The sequence below is a fragment of the Panthera leo genome, chromosome A1, assembly GCF_018350215.1.
Source record: "Panthera leo isolate Ple1 chromosome A1, P.leo_Ple1_pat1.1, whole genome shotgun sequence".
In the NCBI taxonomy this organism is placed as follows: Eukaryota; Metazoa; Chordata; class Mammalia; order Carnivora; family Felidae; genus Panthera; species Panthera leo.
Window position 1 is genome coordinate 147328017 of NC_056679.1, and position 22087 is coordinate 147350103.

The window sequence follows — 22087 nt, forward strand, 5'->3', positions numbered from 1 at the left end:
CAGTGTCAGGATGATATTTGAAAACTTTAGCAGGGAGTATAATGCAGTCCTGTTGGGTTGCAGTGGACGCCAGCATCAACCTTATAAGACTGGACCAGTACCTACTGAAATGATTCCAACACCCAGTTCTGCTGTGGGTGTGTTCTGGGGGAAAGGGAGTTTTCCCAATACCAATAAGCAATTCCCAACACCAGCTGGGAGTCCTATAATTCAAGTCACTGTAATTGTGACATGAATTCTGATGTGTAATTCTGGGCACAGCATCAGATCCAGCAGATTAAAGGTTCAATCCTATCAGACTACTCCTCTACACACATGTCAGACCTGTTGTCACCTATGTTTCTTCCTGACTGACTGTAGATCAGAGGTTTCAACCCCCCCCCCCCCACCTTCTTAGGTTTCATTAATTTGCTAGAGCAGCTCACAGAACTCAAGAGAAACATTTAACTTGCTAAGGATATAATTCAGGACAACCAGTTAGAAGAGAAACATAGGGTAAGGTATGGGGAAAGGACATGGAACTTCCATACCCTCTCCCAGTGGGACATTCTCCTCAAGTCTCCATGTGTTCACCAAGCCAGAAGCTCTCCAGACTTTTGGGTTTTTTATGAAGGCTTTGTTACCAGGATAGTCAAGACTGACTAAATCATTGGTCACTGACCAGTGATTCAACCTTCAGCTCCTCACCTCTCCCCAGAGACCAGGAGGTTGGGACTAAAAGTTCCAAATCTACAATCACAAGCTTGGTTACCCTGACAACCAGTACCAAACCTTAGGTTACCTAAGGTCTTTCCAGAGGTCACCTCATTAACATAACAAAAGACATCTACATTGTTCTTATCACAGGAAATTTCAAGAGTTTTAGGAGCTCTGTCCAGAAATAGGACAAAAACTAAATATATATTTCTTATTATAAATCACAGTATCACACCTACAAACTAAATATCAGCCATACTCCAATGGTTTCCCAGCTTCCTGTTATCTGTGATCTCATCCCCATTGCTCAGTCAACTCCAGGCCATAGGCCCCTGTTGATTTGATTTCTCAAATATTTCAGCCATGTATTTTACTTCAGGATTTTTGCATCTAAAACACTTTGCTCCGTTTGGAATGCCCTTGATCCAAACACAGCAAGGCCTGTATCCCTGCCATATTAATAGGTCTTTATTCAGATATTACCTTCTCAGAAAGGCCCCCCCCGACTCTTGAACTTGAATTGTAGTTGCACCCAAATCTTGACACTTCCTTCATAGTACTATCACCAAATACCATAGTACAAATTTTACTTAAATATCTTGTTTATTGTCTCTCTTTTCCACTAGAACAAATCCTCATAAACTTAGTTTTTTTATCTGAGTTTGGTTTTTTATTTTTGTTTTTGTTTTCTGCTATACTCATGGTTAGAACAGAGTCAACATATAATAGGTGCTCTAGAATATTATTTAGTTTTTTAATCAAAGTTAAATGGGTCAGTGAAAAATATAGTATATATTATAATACATATAATCCCTGCCTATCCTGAAATGCCACATTTTACAATGTTTCTGGTTTTCTTTTTTCCAGGAAAACTGTTAAGTTTAACACTTTACATCCTTTAGATTTCTTTCTTTCTTCTTCTTTTTTTTTAATGTTTATTTATTTTTGAGAGACAGAGAGACAGAGCACAAGCCGGGAGGGGGCAGAGAAAGATGGAGACATGGAATCCAAAACAGGCTATAGGCTCTGAGCTGTCAGTACAGAGCCTGACACAGGGCTTGAAGTCACAATCCAGGAGATCATGACTTGAGCCAAAGTCGGATGCTAAACCTACTGAGCCACCCAGGCACCCCTAAACCCTCTAGATTTCTAAATGGAGCTAGGCATATAAAAACAAACAAACAAACAAACAAACAAATAGAATAAGTTCCACAATGTAAGTTTGGCTTTTGGTTTTATATATACTTAACATTCTGTTACTTTATCTAAATGAATTTACTTAAACTTAGCCATTAACAATAATAGAGTGTTTTGTTAATTTTTTCTTCCTTTAAATTAAAAAAAAAAGAGCTTGATTAAGTAAGCAAATTGCTGCTTGAGTTTTGTACACTGTCTTCTTTCCAGAACATACCCTTTCCCACCTCCTCAAGGGTGAGAGATGACATCCTCTAATTCTCTATTTTTCAATTTTCTCTTCAATAAGCTCTTTCTGGCCAGTACATGCTGACACATGCTCATGTCAAATACATTTCCTCCCCGTGATTCATTCAGTCACTCTTTCACTCCTTGCAAACTTTTGTCTGTCCCAGGAACCAAACACCACTTGGTTGTAAATCTAGTGGGTATTCCATACCCCTTAGCGCACCTGACTTTCTGTCAGCAACTGACACGGTTGACCACTCTCTGAATCTTAGAACACTTTCTTCTTAAGCAAAATTTACCAGTTGAAAATGTGGCTCTTTTAGGATTATTTTAGGCTGAATATTTTTAAGAAATGGAAGAATCCAAAAGTTCTTTTCTTTGCCTTCCCCAACTGCCTAAAAATTTTTAGACAGAGGGCCTGTCCCAGGAAAGATGATGTCAACATAGAGAATTCTAGTATAATATGAACTAGGTGTGTAAGACAGGGAAGATCAAAGTCTTCCCTATCTCCCATCGTTTTTCAATGGCTCTGCAAACATTTGTTTGCCAAACATTTACTCTTTCCATTCTTCCTATCAATCGCCTTCCTTCCCATTGAAGCTCCAGACTCCTACCTCCTTCTCCTTACTCAAGAATATATACCTCATTTTGCCTGTCTTTGGAATCTCTCTGGTTTATGTGAATCCCCTGCAGGTATGTAATTAATTTTGACTTACTCCTATTAATCTGCCTAATGTCAATTTAATTCTCAGACCAGTGAGAAGAACATTAAAGGATAGGAAAACATTTCCTCTCCCAAAATAGCATTCACTCCTTTTTCATCTTTCCATTCCTCTGACTAATATCTCCAGCTATTCTTTCAAACGTTATTTCTTTACCAGAAGCAAATAGTTTACTGAAGTAAGTAGTAATAATTTCAGACACCTCCAACTCTTAAGTTAAGAAACTGCTTAAGCACTAAAATATATTGAAGAAATGAAAACCTTAATATATGAATTGTATACACTTCCAGATAAACATTCTAAACATCCATAATAAGTAATGTCATTTTATTATGCCTCTGCCTAACAAGAAGAATTAAAAACAAACTCTTCGTGCCTTCTAATTAACATATTGTAGAAAATCTATTGGTGGGCCACTGAAATCTTTCTTCAGGAACAAAGCATTCATTTTTCCCCATTTGGGAATACTGGCTCTGGAAAGCTCAAAAGTTAATTCCTCCTCAGTAACTGTCCTGGCCAAGGGAGCTGCCTCACTGGAGATTGCACTCCCTCCCTTAGGAAAGCCCACAGGGTTGATGCTGGAGTACAAAAGTGCAGGCCCTGGCTTCAACGCCACACAACATGGAAGGGCCATCCCAGCTTCAGAGCTGCCCATGTCTGAGACCTCTTTTATAACCTTGCCATGGTCAATCTCTCCTTCTGCCTATTTCTTCTTCTCTTAATCCCTGGAAATGCTCTTCCTACATGCAGATCTCCATTTTAGAGTCTGGTGTCTGGGAGTCCCATCTGGACATATAGCATCTGTAATACTTAAGATATTGAATATCTATGCTATTTTAAGCATCTCAGTTTCAATCCTTGAACAGACTGCTTGCTGAATGCTTACTATTTTGGCTTTACTGTGACTACAGTATTTAAACTAAAATATTCTCTACAATAGAACATTATAGCCAAAAGAGTTTGCTCATATTATAATGTGCTTGATAATCCAACTTATAGTTTTAATATATGGAACAACAACAACAACAAAACTACAAGGTATTGTCTATTCAACAGTGAGGATATGTGACATTTAGAATCCTGCAAATTACTCAGGAACTGCTTATAGAATTGAACAGAACTAAAGAGAGAAAAGAGCTCATAGCTTTATATTCAGCTAAATCAATTAAAGTTACTGTTTCTGGAGCGCCTGCATGGTTTAGTCGGTTAAACATCCAACTCTCGGTTTTGGCTCAGGTCATGATCTCACGGCTGGTGAGTTCAAGCCCTGCCTGGGGTTCTGTACTGGCAGCATGGAGCCTGCTTGGGATTCTCTATCTCCCTCTTTCTCTGCCCCTTCCTGCTAGCTTCCTGTCTCTCTCTCAAAATAAATAAATAAACATTTTAAAAAAAGAGTTACTATTTCTACTTACTAAATTTATTTTCATTATTTTCACCAGAATATTATCTAAATTATATTGAGACATGTAATTACATTTTAGTCATGTACACACACACACACACACACATACACACACACAAGCACACACAACTGCCTTGCCTGAATATATTTAAAGAATACTTGAACAAAGGGATAAATTAACTTTTGAAGACAGAGGTAGAGGTTATCAGGTTGAATATTTGAAAATCCATGTATATGTCCTTTTCAAAAGATTTATTTAAAGCAAAACAACCATGAAATATAGAAAACAGAGTGATGGCATATAACAAAGCTATTCCACTTAATGAAAAGCCATAGAAATATAAATATCAAACCAAAATGGATTTTAGACAAAAATCTACACAATGGTTATAAAGTAAATCAAAAGCAGCCAAGAAGTTACAAAATTGTCATGTATACACATAACACAAAGCCCAGGTGTAAAGAAAACAATAATTGAAAAACTGTACAGCATAAAACGTATAGAAAACGTTATTACATTTTATGGTCCCCTTCGTGTATATATAAAAAAACAAAACAAACCACACACATAGCAATAGGTTTACCAAGATATTGCTTAATAACAGCAACAACAAAAAACTCAGAAAATGTACTAGAACTTTACTGCTCAGTGTAGTGTTACTAGCCACAGTGACTATATAAATTTAATTAAAGTTAAAAATAAAATCACAAGTATATATTCAGTTCTTCAGTCACACTAACCACATTTATTTTTGTAATTAATTAATTTTGAGAGAGAGACAGACAGAGAGAATCCCAAGGGGGCTCTGCACTGCCAGCACAAAGCCTGATGCAGGGCTTGAACCCAGGAACTGTGACATCATGACCTGAGCTTGAAATCTACAGTCGGATGCTTAACCAACTGAGCCACCCAGGTGCCCCACACTAACCACATTTAAAAGCTCAATTTGCCCTAAGGCTGCCTATCTTATTATACACATAGGCTACAGAATATTTTCATCATCAGAGAAAGTTGAATTTGATAGTGCTCTTCCAGAGTATAAGTCAAGCTTTTAACAGAGAAAAAAACAAGGATTTGGGGTATTTATTGAAGACAAAAACTTGTTTTCCACTATTTCCTGATTTTTTTAAAAAAAGAATGGAATTCATAGATTAAATTGTGTACTTAAAAGTACTTTTTAAAAAGGAATTACCACTTATCACAGAATTGATCACTTTAATAAACGATTCTATGCATGCTAATTTTCCAGATATTTATGCTTACATAAATTTTGTCCTAAATCATATGCTACAGCTGGAAGAACATTTATGCACACCAGACCTGTTAAGTGTCTTACTAAACTCTTATTGTTACAGGTGAACTGAATCAGAAACATTGTATCCTGATACCCAGGTGTTTGGAACCAAATTGTGTCCCCCAAAATTCATATATTGAAGTCCTAACCACAGTACCTCAACAAAATTATTGTATTTGGAAAGAGGGTCTCTAAAGAAGAAAACAGTTTAAAATGAGGTCATTAGGATGGGCCCTAACCCAATATGACTCACAAAATTTGGATGCAAAAATGTAAAGAGGGAAGACCCCATGAAGATCACGGGGAAAAGACGGCCATCTACCAGTCTGGGAGTGAGATCTCATAATCTTGATCTCAGATTTTTACCCTCCAGAACTGTAAGAAAATAAATTTCCATTGTTTAAGCCACCTAATCTGTGGTACTTTGCTATGGCAGCCCTAACGAACTCAGTTCCACGCTTGACATCTTTCTGTTACACCATGCTCTCTCTCATGCCTATCTGATCAACAATGGTGTGCATATCAACGTGCTGATCATATTATTTATCAAAAAAACAACCCCTCAAAATTATAACATCCAAAATTTAGAGCTTGTTTTCAGAATGAAATATTAAAGGGCTCTCTGAGTTTCAGAATCCATCTAACACTGAATAGGATACAGTGTTCTGGAGCCAGGAAAGTATTCATTCTTTATTAATGCTTTTTTGTTTAGTTCTGTCTGCTGTGTACAGAAGAAAGAGGACAGAAGCATGGCACAGATTTTCACAGCATATTGTCAAGCCAACAGCATTGATACAAACTCTCTGTGGCAAAAGAGCAGCTATCAGTGTTTATCTTTAATGGCTGAAGATAAAAAGATTAGGAAGCTAAAATTGCATCCTCGCCATTTTAAAATATTTTTGAAAATATCCTATCATTAAAATATTTGGCTCTCAGACTATATACTCTTAGTGATTTCACAGACTGATGAATATATCAGATACCAGAAACCCATGGGTACATTGGGCAAACCAAGGGTTATTGCTAACAACACAATTAGAACTGTTGTTGTATTTATTTACTTAACAAACTCATAGCACTTCGCAAAGTCAATTAAGTTAATTTTTAAATGTTCCTAACAACTCTATGAGCTAACACTGTTATCACCCAATTTTACAGTTGAGAAACCTAAATTCCACGGAGCTTGAATAACTTTCTCAGGGTTGCTGAAGCATTGTCAGCATTTGAACCCATGTTCTCTAGCTGTAGAGTGTGTGCTCTTGACCACTGGGCTATAGTTTTATTTCCAAATGGCCCTGCTAACACTTGTTTTCAAGCACAGACTTGCCCATGTATAAGAGAAAACGAACCATGTCAAGTTCAATCCACCTGTGTCCCAGTTAAATCTTTATACAAGGGCAAAATTTTAAATCTGGCAAATCTATAGCCTTAAGGGAGACATTTTCAGGTTGTATTGTGGTAAAACATTCAAGGAAGTGATTACCATACAAATGAATATAATGGTTCCTTTGCAATTGGGAGGAGAGGGAAGGGAGGGCTGTGGTTAGAAAGGGGCCTTGGAGATCATGCACTTGTCTAGAGCTTTTCAGACCAGTGATGGTTATAAGAATTTCCTCTTTTAAATAATTCATCCATTCCAATGCATATTTGTTTTTATTCACTTTTATGTTTGTATGTAATTTTTCACAGCAAAATCCTAATATATTCATATACAAATACATACAAATACATCTTCTTTTGGATTTGCTAGAAACAGAAGAATGCTGTATATCCCATCTGCAAGTGTTTATATGAAATATATGAAGTATAGCAGCATCCAAAATGTAAGTCAAAATTACATACTGTGAAATCACAGGTTCCTTTTTAAAACTGCATGTACCATAATGATCATAAAGTAAGTCATCATCCAGATGGCAACACTGTAAGAAATTCTAACTGGCCACCTATATCCCACAATTATTACTAAAGAAATAAACTATTTTGAAACTAATTTATCATTAGAGTTTAGTCTTGACAGATACGTGCCACATACATACACACATACATATGTACATGCATATCTCATGCATATCTCACTCAAGTACTATACCAATTAAAGGGATTTTTATAATTTAAAAAAAAACTCCACAAACTGGAACCCATTCATATTATCTGAAAGCATTTTAAACAACCACATAGATTTTCCAGTTAGGAAATATAGTGGCCAACATTTAGTGGCTAATCTTTATTGAGTGACTACTGCACGTTAGATGCTGTGGTCATACATTTGTGCATTACCTCCCTAAACCCCAATAATGAATTAAGCATCATTATCCTCATATTACAGAACCCAGAGGTTAATAACATGCCAATGTTATACTGCAGGTACATGTTGACTCTAGGATCCATATGGAAAAAGCCCTACTTCCAAGACTTCATGTCACTACATAGAAGCAAAAGCAAATTTGAAGTGTGCCAGTAAATTGAGTAGAATGCACATTAGAGTGTATTTAAATATTTATACATTTCAAAAAGTATATTTATCTGGAGCATTTATACAATTCCCACAGATGTTGTGTAAGGAAATCAGTACAAGAATAGTGGCCAGAAAAGAAAAAGGCAGAAGACTCAGCAGTCATGAGAAAATGGAAAATTTTAGTTTTTTTCCTCTTCCTATGCCACACTAATAACATAAAGGAAATTAAAGGAAAATGTTTTTGCATACATAACTTCCAAGAATAACAACTATGTAAGTGTGAATATGTAGGTGTGTCTGTTTTAACCCACAGATTAGTATGTCACTTGAAGGAAGGATGTACTCTAAAATAACATTAGATCTCATTCTTGCTCTAAGAACATGAACCCAAAGGAAATTATCTAAAGTAATTCAGACAATGGTGTTTATGCATAACACCAAATTTAGCAATTCTGTTTAACAGACTTTTTAACTGTTTAACAATGGGATATTACACATACCCATCATAAAGATTAACTAAATTATATTGTTAAGACTTTATTCTTTTGAATATTCAACAAAGATTTCATGTGTAAAGTAGAAAAAAGGCATACCTACTAACTTTCCCTAAATTTAATGACTAATTTCTGAAAGCTAAATCCAGAGTTCATTGCTTCATTTTAAAATATCAATGAATAATAATTAACAATATGGCTCTTTAATTTAAATATATTGCTCTTAAAAGACACAATTACAAACTTTTCCAATTTAAAACACAATAAGGCAGACTGCTATTCACTGCCATGGTTTATTACATAAATAAAACTTTGAGTTGAATTATTCCCCTAGGTTTCTTAACTTCTACAAACGCCATTTAGTGTATTGTAATAGAAAGATTTTCAAAGCCCAAAGACTTTGTCTCCATGTGAACACTGACTCAAATTATCAGTAATCAAATAGGGTCAGTAAACAAATATAACACTTGTTATAGACATGTGACAGAAGTTAGTGTATCTTTGCTACAGGGTTTCACCACTTTCTGCCTGGTCCACATCTATAGTTACTTTATCTCTTCTAGTCTTGGTTTCCTCATTTGTAAAGTGAGAATAATCAGTTACTGCCTAAATTTATTATAAGGATAAATTTAGACTACACAAAAAGCAACAACCTTTGCATCTGGCACATAGTAGGCAGTTTATACTTGGCAGTTACTTTTTTTTCCCAACTCTTACAAGGATTAGGTAGTTACAGAAAAGATATTAAACTCCTTCCCTTCTTTCTTACCCCAGGGCATTCTCTTCCTTTCTAGCTCTCTACATGCTTCGAGCTCCAGGCAGTGAAGTTCAGACCAGCAAAGTAAGCACCTTATTACGGTTGCATCAGTGTTTCCTTTTAGGTATTTCAGTGATTTTTAGGGATAAAATTTATATTCCAGAATAAGTTTGTCCTATTCTGAATTTCCCACAGGACCTAGGAGAGTGACGCATACTCAGTGAACATTAAATACATATTTTGAAATGAAAATGAATTTGTATCTGAAGAGCACAAGGTATTTATTTCTCATCTTGAGAAACTAATCGCAATTTCAAATTGTTAAAGCTAATAATACAAGCTAATTTTTTATGTCATCTAAACTTGAAACAAAGCTGAAGTTTGAGTTGGTGTTTTAAATGAAGGCACCTAAGGGAAACTTGTCACGACCATGTGATGTCTGCCCTAATTCACTGGTTACAGGACTGCAGAACCTGTGCTGGCGAAGTTCATATGTAATCTCTGCATCATGAAAGCAATGGTCACACTGTGGTCTTCCACTCAAATTGGACATAACTGACCTCACCATCCTTAAAACCACTCTCCTCTCATGGTTGCCACCATCCACTGGTTTCCTTCTTGCCTCAGTGAATACTGGTTCTCAATCTTTACGGTGGGGGCATCGCAACGTTCAATACTGTGCTGCTTCTTCAACTATACAGCACATTCTCTCTGGGCCACCTCAGATAACCTCACTTGCAAGCTGCCAACTAGCCACTATGACATTTAAATCTGCAGCAACGAAGAGAGTCATAATCAGCATATGGAATCTTTAACAAATGTCTGAGAAACCTAATGAGCTTGTGCTGAGAGATTCAATACTAGAAAGACATCTTTGTTCTGAACATTGTTAACAAGCTGCACGGGAGTTAGAGTGGTTCTGCCTCTGGAATGCACTAACAGGTGGTAGATAGAAAGGCAGGTACAATCCTTGTCATATATGGTAGAACTCCAATGTCCAAAGTTGTTGAACTAAGAGATGGTGGGAGACATATACTGCATAATAGCATGTAGGCTCATGCCAGAAGGAGCTAAAGTAGGTGAAAGAGATGCCTAGAGCAACAGGATAAGGCTGGGTGGCAGGGAACTGCTATTTCCTCTATTAAGATTTTTGGCATTATTTGGTACATCTTAAAAGCAATATGCATTATTAATTATACATATATATTTCATATATATAGATTTCATATATATATATATATATGGAATGCCATTTAATGCAAATATGATACTCATTGTAGATGCTATTTCTTTGAGATCGCCATTCCCTACATATCCCTACAAAAATATATGCTATCATTAAGGCTGTCCCAATAATTCTAACTCTTAAATTGATTTTTTTCCCTACAGCAGAAAATCTTTTCTCCATCTTTTGCATGTATCTTCCATTCTCTCAATATAAATTTATATGTAATTATTTCAATTTTATAATTGCTTCCTGTTGTTCTAAGTAGTCTCAATTGACTATATATTTTTTACACACAAAGTTCAGTTTTTCTTAGAGTTAGTAATTGCTTTGTTTTCTTTTCATGTGCTTAGTGATTCTTGTATGTACATCTCTATTTCAGTTACAATTCAGAATGGATAGGATGTGAATGCATATGATCCACTAACCACCTGGACTCCAAGGCACTTAAGTTTTTATTTGTCTACAGGTCAGTCCTTATTAACCAATAAATCTGAAACATTCTGCATATAATAACATATTGGAAATTTTATGCACACACACACATATACATACACACATACATTTTTAAAATCTACCCTTTTGGTCTTAATTTGCCAACATTTTCCATGTATTATGGACTTGAAACAACACAAATTCATTTTCTTATGGTTCTATAGGTTAGAAGTTTGACCTAGTTATCACTGGATTAAAATCAAGGTGTCAGCAGGATTGCATTCCCTTCTGGATGCTAAAGGGAAGAATCTGATTTGGATGCCTTTTCTAGTTTCTACATGCTGTCTGCAATATTTTGCCCTTGGCCCCCTTCCCCTACCTTCAAAATCAGCAGCGCTGCACCTTTCTGACCATTCTCCTATGGTTACATCTTCCTCTCTTCTGAACTCAGCTATAAAATGTTCTCTGATTTTAAGGGCCAATGTGATTAGGTTGGGACCACTTGGATATTCCAAGATGGGCTCCTCATCACAAGGTGGTGGGTTCCTCATCACTAAGCACATGAAAACCTTAACCTTAATCACATCTGCAAAGTGCCAACGAAACATATTCACAGGTCCCTTGAATTCAGAAGGATGTTGACATCTTTTGGAGACCATTATTCTGCCTACCACACTCAGTATTATTGACGCAATCTTATCAATAAAAACACTTAGCAATGGGCATACTGTATGATCTAAGCAAATTACTTTATTTCCTGAGTTGTATGTCTATAATATATAGTTAACTATGATTTTAAGAAAAACAAAATGTATATTCTAATAGCATTGACAGAAATCCATCCTTAAGAAATATTTAAGAAAAAATGTAAATAATAACTCAATTGCATAATGTATCCATTTACAAAGCATACTTACAATCATACAATTAATAGACAGCAATATTTCTGTGCCATCAGGAAGTGATAGAACCCAGACTACAGTTAGAACTCAGGTATTCTGACTTGAAGCCAATCATATATGCTCACAGGCACATGTGTGCATATGTGCACACACATACACACACACACATCTCATGAAATATTTTAGGAATTTTACAGAATCATATGGAATCAGAAGAAAAAGTCAAATGCAAACTCATGAAGTAAAATGAATCCAACAGCATGAACTATAAATGGTAGTTATTATGACAGGACAAATTTTAGACTTGCCAATCTCAAAATAAGCCTGTTAAATCAAGTCACAAGCAATACAGTATACCCTTATTCTTGTAAGACTTAGTATTTGCTTGCTACAGCGAGCCAAAGGCAGAAATAGAATGGTCTGATTCTTGCCTGCTAAAATATGTCAGCCTCTATCCTGTCACATAAATCACAATTATCATTACTTTAACAAAAACCTGTCATACTTGTAGTAAAAACTGAAACTATGATTGTAAATCATCAAGTTCTGGGCCACTGTGACTTCCGACTTTGTGAAGCAATCATTAATCAAGTAAATTCTATATTTAAAAAAATCAACAAGACCAAACTCTTCCTCTTGTGATGATCTTTGCTGATCCTTTCAAGGAATGTATCAGTAATTCTTTAGCATTGTTTGGTCCAAAGTAGATAAAGAAGATATGAAGATGAAAAGAAAACAGCAATTCTAAGAATTTCTTCACTTGGGGTCCAGATGTATGTGTTTTTGTGTGTGTTTTTCCCTCCTAACTAGAGACTCCATAGTTTCCAACACATTATCAAAGTAGTGTGAGACACAGAAAGTTAAGATCCATCCTATGCTGACTTGAAATAGTTGCAGAGGACAACATTAAAATAATTTTTTTAATTGGTGCAAATATTTTATCCATAAAGGGTGTGGAATATGTAGAGAAAATATCTGTGTAATGTCTGACTCACTAAAAATTGCCTTTTAGTGTAATTATAAATTTGATTTGTAGCTTCCTGAGAGATTTAGTGTTAATCATAGAGCCTTCATTCTATTATCAGTTCCATTGTAATGTTTTACTGTTTTTTAATGCAATTTACATTAGCACATTAGTAACTGCACACGGTTTTTAGCAATACTTGAAATCTGAACTACTTTATTTTAAAAGGAATAGTTGTATCCTGTAGAAAGTTCAGTATGGATTTATTTTCTTCATTTCTCAGAAATGCCCATGAAATGTCATTTTCCAGTCTTTCCTGTGTTATCCATCTCCATTACATGTCTTCTATTCTAGGCAATATCATCATCTCACAAGCTAGTGATTTTGAGCCCATGGGGACAATAGCAAAAACTAGTTCAATCAAGGTAGAAAGTAGACAATCCTCAACATTTATGGAGAATATTGACATGGCTACCAAAAACCCAATGAACAACATTTATTTTTATGCAGGGTAAAAATATTTTATTCAATGTCTCCTATGTGTGTTGCAGTGTACTATCATGATGCTCACAATATAGTTAAGGAGATCCTAAGTGAGCCATCTTAGAGATAGGTGATTTCTCCTCTTCAGAGAATTCCTCCACCTACATTTGCCATACCTGTCAGACTTTTATTCTTGCAGCCATCACCTCTAGCACCTTTCATTCTTGTCTCATGAACTTTTTCCTTGGAGCTTCCCTTTGTGCCCAGGCTTTTCCTAACCTTAAAAATGAAGTATTTTACTTATGCCTCACAGCTCTTCCAGTTTCTCTATCAATATCTTCAAAACAGAGATTTCTATAGTCTCCATTTCGATGCCTCATCTCAGGTCCTTGGAGTGAAGCAGAATCATTTAATCATCCATTAAACTACCGCAGCCAATGAATAGGCCAGACCTTGTGCCTATTACTATTATAATGACCTCCATCATAGCTTACTGTATGAGCCACAGTGTTTCTAAAAGCAAGGGAAAAATACTGACACTTTTCCTCAAAGCAATTCTCTGATCAAATCATGAAAATCTCTGACAGGACGGTGTGGACTGCTGGGCAGCTGTGCAAGGCTCAGCTCCAGAGATACTGTGTGTAAGGATATGAATGGTGCCAGCAGCAGGTGTCTAACATAGCGGCCCCAGTCTCCTTGTCTTCTGCCTATGTTATGTAAATTCGCCCTCCATCTTTCATGGGTCCTTCTTAGACTGGTCTATGTTAGGAAAGTTATGTCTCTCCCTCATTATCCACAGAATCCTGTTCCTTTACAAATAGCTGAATAACAAAACATATCATCTGGCACCCGTCTCTGAAAGATCGGCTATACCCTTTGTGTGACCTCAGGGTGAACTCATGTACTCATGATCTAGTTTTCATATTTCATTTCCTTTCTGGTATCTATACTCCATTTTCTTTCTTACCTATTTGGCCAGAATTCTGCCCAACCCTGTTTCTTTTCATTATGTATGATATCTAAAGAATGGCTGCACTATATGTGGAATATGCTTTCTGCCATTTCTATACTGACTTCATAAATATCACATCCAACTTGCCCGTGAAACACCAAGAGAACTAGATAACTGAGAATCACCTTCAAGCTGTCCACACTACTCATCCTAACTTTGCTGTCTGAACCTGCCTCATAGCCATTCCCAAATGTGGTGATCACGACTTTTGAAGTACCCCAGACTTCTCTGTTCTCTCCATTTTTCTGACATCCTAGTCTACCAACATTCTAAATATATGCATGGACTAGTAAGTGACTGCATTCTGATTTCACCTGCGCTAGTTTGCTCTCCTGAACTAATTTAGCGATTAACATCCATGTGCGTATGTAAGAAAGTCAATAATTATTTTTCACATTATACTGGATAGATTTTATTTCTAAAGTTAATAGTTAAATAGCTATAGTTCAATTTTTAATAGGTATGGTTAAGCCATTTTTAATGATTACTGTTATTTTTTTACAGTATAGAAAAGTATATAACAATTTTAAATTTTCTCTTCTATTCTTCCAATTCTTAAATCTAACTTCCCTGAGGCAACTACTTGAACAAGTGTGTGTTTATGTGTATGTGTGTTTGGGATAAAGTGGATCATGCCATATATAGTGTTTGCAACTAGCTTTTCCACTCAACATCTATCATGGGCATCATTTCAAGGTACCCCATATAAACCTATCACTTTATTTTTAATAGGTGCAGAATAATGAATTCATTGGTGTGGAGAAATCATAATTTACTTAAATACTCTGTGATTCTATATGATTTTAGAAAACTCTAATATAATAGTAAACATGAGGATACACAAAAGTAGATGGTCTGGTAAACAATATATAGCTGACTCTTAATATTTTCACCATTGAGGAGCAGGGATTTTTTTCTAGGTAAAACTGAATTGGTTACAGAATATCTGCCTTTAACATAATGCAGTGAGCTTGACTACATTTTTTGGTATATGTCAGTGGACTGACAAGAATGTCAAACTTAGGGTTTTCAGCTCAAAGTCACCTAGGGTGCACCAAAATTGTGTTAGTTGGAGTATGGAGCTTTCTCAATGTGTTATAGAACATCTGAGGCATTTCTGTCATTTAACTGACATGCACGACAGACCACAAATGCTAAACGCCAGCTTGCATTTTGTAGTTTTGAACAGGCAGCCTCTATTCCACTCTTCTTGTTTTAGTGGGGTTGACACAAGAATGCTGTAGAAAAAACTGTTATATACTCTAAATGAGAATTTGAAGCTGAGCCTTATAACATGTTGTTATAAAGATCAATTAAGTGTGCAAGGTGAAATTACGTTTTGAATAGTATATTGAGGTTCTGATGAATGATACATGTTGTCTCGGGATAAGCCTCATTGAAATCCATTAATTAGTTTTACATGTTTGTGACTAACCCTTTCAAAAGTCATTTAGACATAAACAAATCCAAGCACTCAAAAAAACTCAGCCAATAGATACTAGCCAAGGGATCCTAGGGTTGATGAAAATGATCACATTTTAATACACAAAAATAAAAGCTTATCTTTGGTGTGACACATTTTAGACATGTGATCCAAAGCAAGGATCTCTCTCATTAAAAATAATAAATAAAAATAGTCCCCATCAATAGAATTCCAGAGATGGAAAGATGTATGTGTGTGTGTGTGTGTGTGTGTGTGTGTGTTAATGTAACTTTAATGTGACTAAAAATAAGCTTAAAGCTCTTAGGAGGGCAAAACACTGCATTAGATACTGGCTTGGAACATTCTGGATAAGTCAACAAAATTAAACAATAATTGGTATTTAAGAAGGTGGATAAAATTAAACAAATATAAAATAAATCTAGAATTAACAAATCTAGGGCTTAACCAGTAGATAAATAACTGTGATTTAATCATTCTTTAAGAATAGAAAAGGTACATTTAAATGCTATTAACATTTTTTTTTAATTCCAGTGATTTACCCATGGGTACATATGTGATCAATTATATTAACTACCTCTGCCCTCTCATGTGGTAAAACTGTTTCTCTGGACCACCTTGCAACTATTTTCTATGTCTATCTTCTATATTATTTGTTCTACAAAATTTAGCCCTCACCAGTTGTTGTATAATCACTCCCAAAGGCTCATATTAGCTCTATTGCCCTTTTTCCCAAAAGCCTTTTAAATATAGGCTGTAATCTACTAGCTGAATGAAGTACTGCCCACTCCAAAGTTCTCAACAGAGTTTGATTTGGTACTATGTTCTACAATTCCAAGCTATGAGTTCCACTAGTCATTCATTAAAAAATAACTTCGAGATATACTGTTTACGTGTTTTGTTTACTTGTGTCTCCTGTCCTCCAAGTTCTTCCACCTGTGAATTTGAACACATTCCTCTCCCAATTAAGGAATAGAATTTCCTTCTCACAGGTGATGATGGCTGTTGCCTTTTTTTTTTTTTTTTTTTTTTTTTTTTTTAGAGAGAGAGAGAGGGGGTGCTACAGCAGAGGAGAGGGACAGAGGGAGAAAGAGAAAGAATCTCAAGCAGGCTCCACATTCAGCACAGAGTCCAATGCCAGACTGGATCCCACGACCCTGAGATTTTGATCTGAGCTGAAATCAAGAGTTGGAAGCTCAACCAACTGAGCCACCCAGGAGCCCCAGAAGGTTATTGCTTTTTTCACTTACTACTTTTTTAGACAAAAGCATCAGAGCAAGTCCAAGAAATTATCCTAGAAATAGTCACCAGGCCACAAGTAAACCATTTTCTCCTCACATTTCTTTCACCGTTGGCAGAAAAGCATTACAATCAATTGCCATATAAAAAGGTCTTAGGTTGAGCACTTGCTTGAAATATTGCAAGAAGACCAATCACAATAACAACCAGCTGGATGTAGTTGGGATTGCATTCCCCTAACACCATAAAATTTGGTTAATATTAGAAACGGTAACATATGAACTAATTTTAGTCTTATGCTCATAAAACATTTCTAAATTTAGAGAATACTTTGTTGATAACACAATACTGGCATATATTATTGTTATAAATAATAACCATTTTGTTCTCATCTCTCACCTTCTATAAATGATTCTTCTTTGACATCTAGAATATGGCAAATGTATAAATTCTATTCAACAAATTATCTATAACTTTCTTTTGACCAATATTGCTCAGATGGCATCAGAAAAAATTTAAACCTTGGTAAGTATGTTAATCCCAAATCATTAGCCAAGTGTTAAATACAAATCAACTTCTAGTGAAAACAATTCTTTCTCAGGGCTTCTTTTTTAGTATTTTGTGGTGTCAAAACTTGTGGTAAAATTTGTAGGGCTATAAAACATGTTCTCTGAACAAGTCATTTCTTGAGAAGATGTGATCATTAGCAGTATCTACTGCAGCCCTTTCAAGTCGTATTTTCCAAAGTGAGTTAGTGATTATGTGTGCACACAGGCTCTAAATCCTAGCGTAACTACTAACTAGCCATGTGACCTTAGACTAACCATTTTATCTCCCTGTGCCTTACCTTCCCTATCGGCAAAATGAAAGTAATAATTGTAATGGTTCTGAGGAACTTTATAAAAAATACATGAGATGATTCATGTAAAATGCTTTATACAATACTGGACACATAGGGAGTACTCAATAACAGGTAGTTGTTATTCATATAGTCTTCCAGTAAGCATGGACTAATTAGGTATCGGTCTCTCGTGCTAGAGACACAAAAGACACAAATAACATATACAATCTAGCTAGGGAGGTACAATTAAGTAACAAAAAGAAATACAAGAACACATTTAAAAAACAAAAGATACAAAGCCATTCCAAAGTGAGTGACAGGAGAGAAGTAGGGTTAGTCAAAGAAGGTTTCATAGAAGTAAATCCAATCTGTGAGTTAAATGATGTCTGCAGATTGTCGGAAAATTGGGAACGGTGTTCTAGGAAGAGAGACCAATAAGAAAAGTCACAGAAAAGAAAATTAACAACATGGTGTGGGTAAGGTGGATGCTGAAGTCAAGTGGACAAGGAAAAATAAAAAGGCCCCCACGAAAACAGAAGGGTTATTTGGAGGAATGTTATATAACCTACAGTTACAAAAAGGTGTTCACACTAGCTTCATCCATTTATACACATGATCAATAAAAAAAAACCACTATAGGTTCTTGAAGAGGAAAATAACTTGTCAAAAATTATGTTTTAGAAAGGTTATGCCAGCAGCTGTAGGCTGCATGCTCTGGGATGAGGAAACACCAGAAGCGTAGAAGTGGCAGTTGAAGTTTTGAGAGCAAATAAACTCTCTCTAAGGGAGTTATTAGAGGGGAAAAAAAGCAGAGGGCAAGGCCAAACTTGACGAAAGTCCACAATTAGCTAGAGCCTATACAGGAGAGAGAAAGGAAAAACATAGGAAAAGAAATGAGAAGGTACAGTATATAAAAAAGTTTAGTCTCTAGTGGACAAAGCAGTGACAAGGTGGAGAAGAATATGAATTAGAGAAGGGGGAAGAGAAGAGACAAATTTGAGTTTGAAAAGAGTGGCTAGGGTAGAAAGTGGAACCAGCAAAGCAGTTTGAGACCAGAGCTTTGTAGGATTCTTGCATTATCCTTTTACCCACTAAAAGACTCGAGACAACCATGATTAGATCTGTATTTTAGAACAAGAATTCTGGTCAACGGTGTAAAGAATATGCTAGAGGGCAGAAGAGCTGAAGGCAAGCAGACAATTTAGGGGTCTCCTAGAATACTCCTAGAAGAGGAGTGGCCATAGAAATGAAGATGAGAGGAAACTAGGAGATAATGGAATGTAGAATCAACATGACTTAGTGGCCTCCTAGCTTTCTGGCCTTTATTACCAATAAATTATCCACACAGAGCAGAAACTGCAAAGTACATTTTGGAAATGCTGAGTGTGAAAAGTTCCCATAGGATGTCCAGTATGGAGATATGAACATCTGTCTGGAATCTGGAAAAGAGGAGCAGTAACTGTTTGTATGTAAGACTGTAAAGCTGAGGGTGATTGACACATACGAATGTTCCTAATGTTTTTGTGTTTGCTTCTCAAGTAATGTGCACTCCTGGTCCCCTGCAGAGCAGTCTACACAAGTGACACCTTAAATGCAATTAGTTTTTATATGATAGGTACATGACCTCTATCGTATTTTCAGTTCATTCAATTTCATTGAAAAGAATTGTTACTTCCTAGGTCACGTGTCAAAATAAATTTCAGGCTCATTTTTGGCCAGCTAATTTTAGAAATACAAAAAAAAATTATAAAAAGTAAATTTAGGATCCAGCTTTTATGAAACAGAAATATTTTATATTCTATCAGAGCAGGATTCACAATATTATATGCAACACTAAAAACATATCTTTAAAAAAATAGCATCATCTGGATAAAGAGATCAATCTGTTGGTCTGATATATATTTGATAGTGATTTTTAAAAATCAAACTGACACTTCTTTTTCCAGTAGTGTATCATGTTTTTCAGATAAAGATTCCTCAGGAGATGCACTGCAACCTTTAGATCTTGCAAGTGGGCAAAATGCGATCCTCAAGCACTCAGTTGTTTCATTTGGACCCATAAGAATTAGTTAACAACCATTTATGAAGCCTGACTGATTTTTTATGGGACATACAAAATGAGATACTATGTTCACATTTTTGTCAAGTAAATTTCATAGTTTATATAAAGATACAGGATTTAATATAATGTGTTTACATTACCTTTCATGACTAGTGATATATATTTATTATCAAGAAGACAATTTTACCTTAGCTCAAACTCAGATCATAATATGTTGACAGATTTTCATGGGAAACAAATAACTGAATTCTGACACTGAGGCCACACACTTTAAAATAACACTTGAAAACCATTCTCTTAACAAAGAAAACGCCTCAATGTTAAAATCAAGGCATGCTTTCAGAAAACACTTAGCCCTGAGCAGCACTTAAATAGTTACTGCTGAGGGGCCCCTGGGGGGCTCGGTTGAGCGTCTGACTTCGGCTCAGTCACAATCTCACAGTTGACAAGTTCAAGCCCCATGTCAGGCTCTGTGCTGACAGCTCAGAGCCTGGAGCCTGTTTCAGAGTCTGTGTCTCCCTCTCTCTCTGCCCCTTCCCTGCTCATGCTCTGTCTCTCTCTGTCTCAAAAATAAATAAACATTAAAAAAAATTTAAATAGTTACTGCTGTATGGCATGCTACTGGTGATGGATGATGAGGTCATATTATAAAATCTTCAGATGAATGGTGGTGAGGAATTTATACAAATAAGTATGAGAGAAAATAAATATTCTTTTAAATGTGGGGGATTACATGAGGGTGATGTAAAGTTTCAGGTTCTGCTGTCATTATGTAAAAACCATGTATTCCATGAATTGTATGATCATTTTCATTTATGTTAGGACTGTAATTTTCAGTTATTTGATGAATTTACAGGAAAAAAGTGATTCTATTGCACCCCGGAAGACAGGCAAATGGTGAAAAATACATTACTTTTACAAGCCCTAAGGTGACTGACACAGCCATCCAGAATGTTCATTCTAAATCCTCTAAGGTCATTATTTTTATTTATCCTTAAATAATACTTGCTGTCATTTTAAACCAAAACTTCAAAAAAGAGATGCACACACACATACATGCATATGTATACCAAATGTACTTTCATGGAATTATAACTTGTACATAGTCAAGTGCACAAATCATGAATTCACATAGGTATGCTCCCTTATCACCTCTCAGATACAAACATTTTTTGAACAATCCAGTACACTCCCTTGTGCTCTTACCCAGTCAACAGTAATCTCCAAAGGTAACCATACCTTTGACCATCCTTATCATAGATTAGTTTTGCCTGTCTCTGGATCTCATTTAAATGGAATGTATTCTTTTGAGTCTAGTTTCTTTCACACAACATTATACTGGTGAGATTTACCCATATTGTTGTAGGAAGTAGTTCTTCTTCATTACTATAGAGTATTCCTGGGATAAATAAACCAATTTATTTATCCTTTCCATTGTTGGTGGACATTTTACTTTCCAAGGTTTTTCTTTAATTCGTAAATAATGCCATCATAAACATTCTTTTGCAAGCCATCTATTTTGAATGCTTGTCCTTAGGGTATATTGAGTTAGTTAGTGAACATACATGAGCTCATTAGCTTCAGTAGGATAACAAACTGCTTTCAGGAAGTGGTCCCAGTGTGCCCTCCTACCACTCAGTGTATTTTGTATTGAACATTTTAACATTCTTGGTAGGACGGATCTTTTTTGTTAATAGGTTACACTTTTTGTCAGCTGTACAAAATAATCCATCAAAGAGCTCTTCTATCAATTTGAAGTACTTCTTTCCTCAACAAATAGATAATTTAAAAACAAATTATTTATATTCTGTTATATAAGATGAAGAGAAGAAAACCCATAATTCAAAATAATCAGCACATATAATATTAGTATATCTTGAATAAATATATTTTGAAATAAAAATATAATTTTAAAAAATACATTTATTTATTTTAAGAGAGACAGTGTGCACGCACATGCATGAGCAGGGGAGGGGCAGAGAGAGAAAAAGAATCCCAAGCAGCCAGTACACTGTCAGCACAGTGCCTGAGGCGGGGCTTGATCTCACAAACTGTGAGATCACGACTTGAGTCAAAATCAAGAGTCAGGCACTTAACCAAATAAGCCACTCAGGCATCCCAAGAAAAATTTAATTTTAACATGTTTCAGAAACGTTTTGAGTGGCATTCTGTTCCTGCCATAAAATTATATGAAGTAACTAATAGTAACCATCTGGGTTTTTTTGACAGGGCCCACAATA

General features: G+C 35.7%; 1 protein-coding gene across 1 annotated transcript in view; it reads right to left on the bottom strand.

The window, feature by feature from the left end:
- Positions 1–1272, bottom strand: part of EDIL3 (EGF like repeats and discoidin domains 3) — a 320227-nt gene extending 318955 nt beyond the window's left edge. Inside the window, exons 1-3 of the mRNA XM_042955963.1 lie at positions 1180–1272; positions 752–836; positions 531–641 (exon numbers count right to left, since the gene is read on the bottom strand). Coding sequence (XP_042811897.1) covers positions 531–641; positions 752–836; positions 1180–1272 — 289 coding nt within the window. The remainder of the gene's footprint in view (positions 1–530; positions 642–751; positions 837–1179) is intronic.
- Positions 1273–22087: the final 20815 nt, after the last annotated feature.